Source organism: Propithecus coquereli, unplaced genomic scaffold (assembly GCF_000956105.1).
Source record: "Propithecus coquereli isolate 6110/MARCELLA unplaced genomic scaffold, Pcoq_1.0 Scaffold301, whole genome shotgun sequence".
Classification (NCBI taxonomy): domain Eukaryota; kingdom Metazoa; phylum Chordata; class Mammalia; order Primates; family Indriidae; genus Propithecus; species Propithecus coquereli.
Window position 1 is genome coordinate 4,003,528 of NW_012148631.1, and position 10,160 is coordinate 4,013,687.

Below are 10,160 nucleotides of genomic sequence, written 5' to 3' on the forward strand. Positions count from 1 at the left end.
ATGTCTGTGTGACCTAGTCTCAGGAGTCATACACTGGCATTCCTGCAATATCCTGTTGACTGCACAGGACAGGTTCCCCCTGTTCATTGTGGGAGGTGATTATACAAGGGCATGGGAATACTAGGAGATCAGATCACTGGACGTTGGCTACCACAGGGTTCCACAAGAATGGAAAACTCAATTTTTATTTATTTATGTTTTTTAGAGACAGGGTCTTGCTCTGCTACCCAGGCTGAAGTGCAGTGGTGTGATCAAAACACAGTGCAACCTTGAACTCCTGGGCTTAAGTGATCCTCCCACCTCAGCCTCCTGAGTAGCTGGGACTACAGGCGTATTCCACTGAGACTGGTTAATTTTTTTTCTATTTTTTTTTTTTGAGATGGGGTCTTACTATATTGCCCCAGCTAGTCTCAAAGTCCTGGCCGTGAATGACCCTCCCACCTTGACCTCCCAAATTGCTGGGATTATAGGCATGAGCCACTGAACCTGACCCTAAAACTCAACTTTTATTAAGTCACTCCCCTGCTCAAAGAAATCCAGAGCCTTCCCACGTACCGCAACACACAATCTGATTTCCTTAACTCCATCTCGCACTGTCTCCTGAGTGGACGGACCATCCGGGACTGACAGCCTGGTCCGCTTGCTGACTTCAACAGTCCCAAAGCAAAGACACTGGTCGAGGGACCCTCCCATCCTCTCTATTCTGTGGGAAGGCCTGCCCCCCTGAAAAGCTTCCATTCGGCCTTCAACACATAGTTATCACACCACCACCAAGTGCAGGCTCTGGCTGGATGCTAGGATATGAAGGTGACACCACCCTCCCTCAGGGAGCTTCCACTCAAGATAGGAAGGTAGTTATCAGCCAATTAATAATAATCTAACCACAGATTGTGCCACCTTCTCCCAAGGAAAGCTACAGGGTACCACAGGACCATAGAATAGGGCACCGACCTATTCCGTGTGTAGTATTTGTGCAGTCAAGTATGATAATTAACTAGGCTGGGTAGCTGTATTAGCATTAGGTTCGGGTGTAAGTGTCTGAAAATCCAAAATAACAATAGCTGAAATATGATAGGTGTTTATTTCTCTCTTGTGTAGAAGTCTGGGCAGGTGTTTGAGGACAGGTACAGTGCTACTCAGTGACAGGGACTCAGGCTCTTTCTGTCTTGTTACCCTGCTCTGTGTGGCCTCTGCCTTAGGGTCCAGGATGGTGACACCCACACTCTGGGCAGGCAGATGGACAAAGGGACACAGAGGGCAGAGCGCCTATACCAACTATCCCAGAAGCCCCCATGTCACACCTAGCTACAGGAGAAGCTGGGAAACGCTTCATTCTGAACACCCATCCACATGCCCAGCCCAGCTAAAAATTGGGAGCTCCATCTCCATGCAAAAACAGTAACAATCATCAAGACTATCTTGCACTTACTCCAGGCCAGGCATTTGTTGACCTTTGAGATCATGCTAAATGCCCACCTTATTCAGTAGGCCTGGGCTGGGGACAGAATTTGCCCCGTGGTGCCCAAGCAGCTGGTCTGTGTAGCGCATTTTAGGAAGGAAGATGTGAGGTCAAACGCCCATCAGTGCATGACTTCCCTCCCTCACGGGACCAACAAACAGTCCTATCGCCCCAAGGGCTGCTCACGGGTTTCCAGTTCAGGCTGAGATTCTCTCCCGGGAGTGTCAGGCTGCCTGGTGCGAGAGTGAACGAAGGGATGCATGGAGAGGGAGAGCGGGAGGTCAGAGCGGAGGAGAAGCAATTGCCCAGGCCTCGGTGGATGCCCCCGGGGAAGGGTTTGGTCCACCCCACCCCACTGTTGCTGGCAGGTTCCTTCCGAACCCTCCCAGAGAACAGGTACCGCGGTTTCCCTCTATTTGTGGATGAGGAAACTGCCCGTTGGCCCTGCTTTTTGAACATGAGCTCCCACTGTCCTCCCTGGGTGTTTTTCAAGTCCCGTTTCACCGCAACCTTGAAGAAGGGGTCAGTGACAGAACCCTGGGGGCCTTTTTGAGAAGGAAACTGGGGCTCAAAGAGGGGGACGATCGGCACAGTCCGCCTTAAGCCGAGGCACAGTGCAGGCCCAGTCGGCCTCGGAGACAACCTTGCACGTCCTGGATGGGCCCGGCTAGGGCGGGCGTCCGTGAATACCCGCTGTGGCGACCCACAAGTGGAGATGGGGCACGACAGCCACGGCGCCACTTATCAATACCGTAGCTTTGGGTGCGAGGCTCTGCGCTGAGGCCGTCTCCCAGTTTTCTCATTTGACCCCCAGCAAAAACTCTAGTGTCATCACCCTCCTTGTGCAGATGCGCAAAGGAAGGACTGCTCCGAGAGGCCCAGCGACATTTCCAGAGTGGCTCAGCAGGAGCGGGTGGGGGGTCCTCTTGGCCAGGCTGGGACTGCCTGACCTCTCCCTGTGCCCCCAGCGTGAGGCCCTCGCCCATGGCCAGGCTCCGTGCGCGCCCAAAACCCGGATCAGCCCATTTCATCTTCACAACTCAGAGAAACCGTTTTGCAAATGCAAAAACGCGGAGGCTCTGGGAGGCAGGGCGATTTGCTCGAGGCCACACAGAGAAACGGAGAAGGAGACTGAGTGCGAGGCTTGAGGAACGAATCCTCGAGTCCTGGGGGCTCCCCGCGCCCCAGGCCCCCTCTCTGCCGGCCGCGGGCCCCTTTAACCGGGCGGCGGAAGGGGCGGCCGGCGGGCGGCGCCCAATGGGATGCGCGGAGCGTCACTTCCCGGCGGCGGGAGGCGAGTGGCGAGAGCCCGGGACGGCCGGCGGGGGCGGGACGGCCCGAGGAGGCGTTGGCAGCGGGCTCGGACCCACGCGGCGCCGCGGCCCGCCTGGTCTGCAGCGCTCCCACCCCCGGCGGCGGCGGCACGATGCCCTTTGACTTCAGGAGGTGAGTGTGGCGACCCCGGCCACTCCAGAGCCCCCTCCGCCGGCAGAGGGGACGCCCCGGCACGCCGCGGAACCCTCCCGCCCTGCACGCAAAGGCGGCCCCCTGCCCTGTGCATGCCTTGGCTGGCCCTCAGGGACCCCAGGCGGGCCCCTCGCCGCACACGGAGCCAGCCAGAGCGCCGGAGTACCCCCTTGTGCAGCCCGAGACAAACCCACCCACCTTCTTTCCGCTAAGCCCCCTCCCCTGACACCTTGCATTCCCCTCCCCCCAAGCTGGAAACAGATTTTCTCCTCCCCCCCAGAGGGGAACAACCCTTACAACCCAGCATTCCCCCCCACCCCCCGCTGAGCCCCCTTTAGTGGACCCCACCCAAGCCGACAGGTGGGGCCTGAGCACCTGGAACGAGCCTGCAGGGGCCTGCAGCCCCGTCCAGCCTGGCAGCAGCTGGAGGGTTTTAGGTTCGCGTAGTCAGACTCCCCCAGGCTGGACTGATCAGAGGTCTGTCCCCAGCCAGCCCCCACCCTGTGCTCTGGGTGTGGGGGCACATGGGAAGGGGAGGAGGCCGGGGAACCTTGGGCAGAACTCTGCATGGAGGCCATCAGGGTCTGGCCTTGGCTTTCTGCAGTCACCACAGTGGGCCCTTTGTGGGGTCCAACTACCTCATGGTCCACCTTGGGCCAGGGAAGGGGTCTCCACCTGTCCTTTCCTTGAGGTATGAAGCCCTAGGGGCTGTCTTGGCCTGAGGCAGCCACTCTTGGTGTCTAGTCGGAGAAAATAGGGGTTTAGTGTAGGGATTAGAATCATAGCTCTGCCATCTCCACTGAGCTGCTTGGTATATTCTAGAAGTTAGGGCAAAGGCTCTGGGTTCAAACTTCCCCTTCACCACTCAGCTGCATGAGCTCAGTAAGTGTCTGAGTCCTTTCAGTATTTCGGTCTCACCACCTGCAAATTGGGGCTAAAAATAAGGTCTCCACCTGCGAGGGCTGAGTGCATGAGGCACCCTTACAGAGTGCAGCGTGATTTAGAGCTCAGACGTGGGCATCAGTGGGCAAGGGCCCTCTCCATGGGTGCTTTCCTCAGCCATCAAGTAGGGATTCTGATGCCTGTGTCACAGGAGGGACTTCTCCCTCTGCCAAAGGGAGAAGCCTACCCAGAGAGAGAGAGGTCCCTAGCCTGTCATGACCCCCATGGCTTGGAGGCATGTTGGGATTTAGGCCCAGAGAGGACATCGGCCTTGGGCCTTTTTACCGGCTGATGTGGTTTTCCAACCTGTCCTGAGCACCGATGCCATCTAGCAAACGTTGCCGGCTTCCTGCCTCTTCCAGGCAGCCATGAGGCTGGCACCAGTGTCCCTGAGACAAAAGCTTGCAGACCTAGGGCAGTTCTGAACAAGAAAAGCCCCTTGATGGAATTCAGGGGCAGTCCTAATACCAACAGCTAATGTCCGGGCGGTGACGGGCCGTGAGAGCCGTGGTTGGCTCATTGACTCCTGGTTCCACAAAGCCTCCCCTGACCCAGGCCGACCATAAAGATTCCTGCTTCCTGCCCCACTCCTCCATCCCCATGTGATTCAGTAGGTTCCGGTGAGGTCGAGCTTGTTGGTGAATCACTGCTTTTGGTCCTTTTTCCCTGTCCCTCTGCACCTCACCCTTCCGTCATAGAGACAGAACTTAAGGCTCCAGGACAGAGGGTTCTGCCCTTGACCTCATGGGCTCTAGATGAGAAGGGTGGGCCTGGGTCCCAGGTCACACGTTGGAGGTTTTGGGGGCAGGTATGTGAAGTAAGGAAAAGAGGTGAGGCCAGCTCTGGCCTTTGGCCTTGGAGGGGCCTGCCTGCCTGCCAAAGGCTCTGTCTGTATTAGGCGTTGATTTTTCAAGTGGAAAACGCCTAGGTCTGCAAGGCCAGCTAGCCTGGGGCTGCCTTGCCTGCTTCAGGTCCTGAGTGCCCAGGCGCCATCAGGGCCCCAGCTTAACTCCGTGTTTGTTCCATCGAGGGCTTGGGCTCACCACAGAACGGTGATAGTGGATTCAGCACTTCACATTTGCGTCTTGGAGGATGAGCCATCTGTGCCCCACAGACCTGCACTCTTTAACATCTGTGAACTGCAAGGCTCCAGGACCTGGGTTCTAAGAAAGGTCCCACCGTCTGTGCACCTTCTTCCTCTTCAAGCCCCTACCAAGTGTCTGCCCCATGCTCAGCCCTGTGGTGGGGAGGGGGCGGCCCATGGCTCAGCCCTCTCAGCGCTCCGAGAAGAGAAGAGGGAGGGCTTGATGAGTCCCAAGAGAGGGGTGTGCGCATGGACAGGCATGCAGGGAGCATTCAGTGCTACACAGACACCTCGGGGTGGGGACATCCGTTCCCGTGTCACCTGAGAGAGGGAATTAATCTTCATTTTAAATCACAGGAGAAGGAGAGGCGGCAGAGTGGAAGCCATTTTCAGTGGCTGGTGGAGCTGGGATTTGAACCTGGGGCTGTTAGCTGCAAAGCCTTAGCTCTGGGAGAAAAGGGAAAGCTTGGAGGGTCCCACCACCCCATCAGATCTGAGAATGGTGGGGAGTGGAGAGGGGTATACCATGATTAGCACCCCGCAGTTCGAGGCCAGGGAGAAAACCAGGCTTCGTGCTTGTGTTGCTCTTTTTAAAACAAAGTCAGAAGGGGAGAAATAGCATCATCTTGCCCTTTCCTGTCGATACTCCTTGTTTTCTCACTGCCTATAGGGCCTGGCACAATGTACTTAGTTTGGTGGCTTTTCCGTCGAATGGGAATGAGCAGAGATGGGACAGTGTGTGTAAAGCATTTAGACACAGAGTAAGCACCGGTTGGTGTCATTTCATTGAACCACCTGTCATCTCCTAACACATTGTGTCATTCACTTAATTATTGTGCTTGTTCTCTCTCCTCCCATTAGTATGGGAGGGCAAGCACCCGAGGGCAAGAATTTTATCCGGTTTATTCAAGATTGTATCTCCAGCGCTGGAATGGTGTTTGGGCCAAACTTGCCCCTTAGAAGTGCCTCTTAAAGTCTGTCCAGGAAGCCGAAGACATGGTGTGATTTGATATGCCAGCTTTAGTGGGCAAGTTTTCAGCTACTGGTAGAGACTTCTCCCCGCTCTGTCCTTGAATTCGCCCTTTCTAAATTGCTTTTGGAGTTGGGGAAGGAGGCTGAATGCAGAGGAGGGATCCTGAGCTTTAATGATTACTTGTGTTTGCTCTGCTCTTGTTAAATTGTTACACTAATCGCTGGATGTTGCAGTTGTGCAACTGGCCTTGTGACCCAGATCCGTGTGTGTTATTCCCAGTTCCGGCTGGCCTGGGGCCAGTAGTACCTGCTGCCTGCTGCTTTGGCAGCCCCGGCCTAGGGTGGCTGAGGAGGGGAGATAACAGTCCCTGCATGCAGGCCCAGTGGAGCCTGAGCACTGCTTTTGGGGAGGTGCAGGTGGCTGACTCCCAAGTAGCAGCCCCAAGACCTGGGCTGGGCCACCGCCCTGCCACTGACCAGCTATGCCCTGAGACAATTGATTTACCTTCTCAGAGCCTCAGTTTTTTCATTTTAAGGAGGAAATAGTAACCTTCACTGCCTTACCTGGTAGGGTAGATGTAGGGGCAAGTGAGATATCCCTGCAACATAGGGCCAGGTACATAATTTGTGGGGCCCCTGGTTGGAAAAGTATTAGGAATTTCAGGACAACAACAGCAGAGCATTCAGCCAAGCACGGAAACCCCCAAGCGGGTGGCTCCGTGTGACTGCACAGGTCACATAGCTCTGATGCTGGCCTTGAGGCAATGCCTGGGTTGGCCCCCATCGTCCGCCCCTCACTCTGGCATTCTGAGTGGTCTTTCCCCCCATCCCCGACCAGGAGACCCCAGACCTCCTCAGGACCCATCAATGAGCTTTCCAAAGTTGACCTAATTTTTGCATGTCCTGTTCAGCCTTCAAATGTGTCTCATTGCTCTGAGGACCCAGCCTGAATTCCGTGGTGCCTCATGCTGCCCTGCCGAGGTGGCCTCTGGAACCCCTTCACCTGCGACTCCAAGCCAAGTCCAGCCACATTGTTAACCCTCTGCAGAGAGTAGCTAATATGAGTGCCTATGTTTCCACCTTGCCTCGTTCCAGACAGAACGCCAGGAAGCTGACAAGAATGCTTGCTTTACAACAAATTTTTTAAAAATATAGACTTAAAAATCAGGGTGAGGCCGGGCGCGGTGGCTCACGCCTGTAATCCTAGCTCTCTGGGAGGCCGAGGCGGGCGGATTGTTTGAGCTCAGGAGTTCGAAACCAGCCTGAGCAAGAGCGAGACCCCCGTCTCTACTAAAAATAGAAAGAAATTAATTGGACAACTAAAAATATATAGAAAAAATTAGCCGGGCGTGGTGGCGCATGCCTGTAGTCCCAGCTACTTGGGAGGCTGAGGCAGGAGGATCGCTTCAGCCCAAGAGTTTGAGGTTGCTGTGAGCTAGGATGATGCCATGGCACTCTAGCCCAGGCAACACAGTGAGACTGTCTCAAAAAAAAAAAAAAAAAAAAAATCAGGGTGAAAAGAAAATAAAAGTTAGACCAGAAGGAGAATTATGTGAAAAAGCCAGTATTTTGTGTGTATTGAGCACTCACTAGTGCCAGGCGCTGTTGTAAGGACCTCACATGTACCAACTCATTTAATTCCCCAGCGACCTTGCGAGGCAGGCACTGTCGTTCGCCACTGTTCGGATGAGCCGGCTGGGGTGCAGCGGGGTTAGGGGACATGGTCAGCGGCAGGAGCGGGGTGGGAACGCTGCCATTGCGCGCCAGAGCTCTGCTGTGTCCCGCAGGCTCCGCCAATGCTTTTTCTTTTTGTCATTCACTAAATTCAGAGAGAGCTGAAACCTCTTCTAATTGGATTCAGTGGGTTTCTCATCACTAATCCTCACCTGGCAGTGCTCATTAAGAAGCTTAAAATCATCAACCTTCTTTTTTTTCCAAGCCTCAAGTAGTCTGACACCTGATTCTGAAATTGTCTTCAAAGACTCCCACACCAGCTAATGGCATCTCACCCTAGAGGGTCCAGGTTTTACCACGATGACCACCCGGGGCTTCCAAGCTTAGAGCATGTTTACCTGCTCATTTGGCCATGGAATGAGATGGAAAATTACTCCTCCCAAGGCAGCTGGGATTCCTATGATACTATAGTAGCTTGAGACAGGGCTTCAGCCAGCTGTGGCCTTGTTAAGTTCCATTCCCCATCTGGTAATCCTTTCGTCTTGTATTTTTGGAGTTGCTCCTAGGTGGTTTTCATCAGGCCTGGGACAGGCAGGCAGGGTATGAAGGAGGATATTTGGGGTGAGGCTTACCTGGCACCTCTAAATCAATGAGCCTCAACCCTGGCTGTACATTGGAATCACTTGAGTTTTAAAAATCCCCAAACTCAGGCTTTCACCCCAGACCCAGGATCAGGATCTGAGGGTGGGTTGTAGGTGTAATTTTTTTTTTTTAAGTCTCTCATGTGATTCTAATGCACAACCAAGACTGAGGATTGCTCAGAATTTGGAGAACCAGTAGCAAGCAGGGCTGAGATCCCCAGGGAAGGGGGTGTGGGGGAATAGAGCCCTGCAGGGGAAGTCTGGGAAGCAGAGTTCTGGTCCCATCTGTCACTCCTAAGTGGCCTTTGGCAAGTCTGTTACCCCACCCGGAAAGTGGACAAGAAGGGGTCTTAACTGTCTACTAAAATTGCTCTTCCAAGTGTAGTCCCAGATAATAGCTTCAGCATCACCTGGGAGCTTGGAAATAGAGAATCTCAGTGTCCACCCGAATCTGAATCTGTTTTAACAAGGTACCCGTGATTTGTATGTACATTAAAACTTCCAAAGCCCTGCTCTGTAGGATTGACTTGACTCCGCATCCTCCAGTCTATGCTTCTCCATATAGCACTGGCTGCCTTGCTAAAGGCTCTGAGAAGGCCGGGCGCAGTGCCTCACGCCTGTAATCCTAGCACTCTGGGAGGCTGAGGCAGGGGGATTGCTTGAGGTCAGGAGTTTGAGACCAGCCTGTGCAAGAGTGAGACCCTGTTTCTACTAAAAACAGAAAAGATTAGCTGGGTGTGGTGGTGAGCACCTATAGTCCCAGCTACTTGGGAGGCTGAGGCAGGAGGATCCCTTGAGCCCAGGAGTTTGAGGTTGCTGTGACCAATGATGCCACATCTGCCCTATAACCGGGGCGAAAGAGAAAAGCCCTGTCTAAAAAAAAGAAAAAAAAAAAAAAAAGGCTCTGAGAAGTCCTGCACAGAAGGAACCAGAGTCACTTGGTTTGGCCTCACTTTTGCCAAATATATAGTTTAAGACACTCGTTGTTTATGGAGCATCTCGTACTATTTCTCAGAACACAGTTTGGGAAACACAGCCCTAATTGATCCTTTAAAGAAGTGGTAATTAGCCTAATCGTCTGTTGTCAGCTTTAACTTTTAGGTCTATTAACTTAATTATATTGGTTGTGTATGCAGGAATAGTACAAGACAGGAATAAAACCTCCAACACTGCTGTGTATTCGTTTTTAAAAGTCTTGACCCGTGGGAGACGCAGCTTGAACTTGGAGTTTCCTGTACTGCCCAGAGCCAGGGGACATGTAAGGGCCTTTACAAATATCTTCTCATCCTCTGGGTGAGCGTTATTGTAACTGTTTTATATCCAGGGAAATCACCCTCAGAAATGCTGGGTCACACGGCTGGTGCTTCACGGAGCCCCTGAAGACCTGGCACATCTGACAGTATAATCCCTGTTCTCTTGAACACCAGCCTTCCTCCTGGAACCTGCCGGGCAGCACAGCTGGGCAGGAAGCAAGATCCGTTTGAAATGGACTAACTGTTCTGTTTATCCAAAAGGTGGAGACCCTATTCGGGATGAGAGGCCTGGCTATAATTAAACTTGAGCATAGTCACAAGTCCCTGCAACACCAGGTACTGGTGTGGTGGTGCCCGCTCCATAGCATTAGCTTTTCTTTCTCGAATTCTGGTCTGGGTCTTGAATCTCTTTGGAGGAGGAGAGGAAGCAATGCTAATCTTATCAGTAATGACTAACGGTTCTTAAGCTTGTACTGTGTTGAGAATTGTGCTGGGCATGTCATTAGACTTAAAATCACACTGGCCTCACAAGATTGATACAATTATAAGTAATTGATTTTCTTTGTTTTATTTTATTTTATGTTACTATTTATTTATTTATTTTTTTGAGACAGAGTCTCACTGTGTTGCCCGGGCTAGAGTAAGTGCCGTGGCGTCAGCCTAGCTCA

General features: G+C 53.1%; 1 protein-coding gene across 2 annotated transcripts in view; it reads left to right on the forward strand.

The window, feature by feature from the left end:
* The first annotated feature begins 2,710 nt into the window (after positions 1-2,710).
* Positions 2,711-10,160, forward strand: part of ERGIC1 (endoplasmic reticulum-golgi intermediate compartment 1) — a 106,772-nt gene continuing 99,322 nt past the window's right edge. For both annotated transcript variants that reach the window (XM_012649715.1, XM_012649716.1), the window contains exon 1: positions 2,711-2,905. In XM_012649715.1, coding sequence (XP_012505169.1) covers positions 2,886-2,905 — 20 coding nt within the window. In that variant the 5' untranslated portion in view covers positions 2,711-2,885. The remainder of the gene's footprint in view (positions 2,906-10,160) is intronic.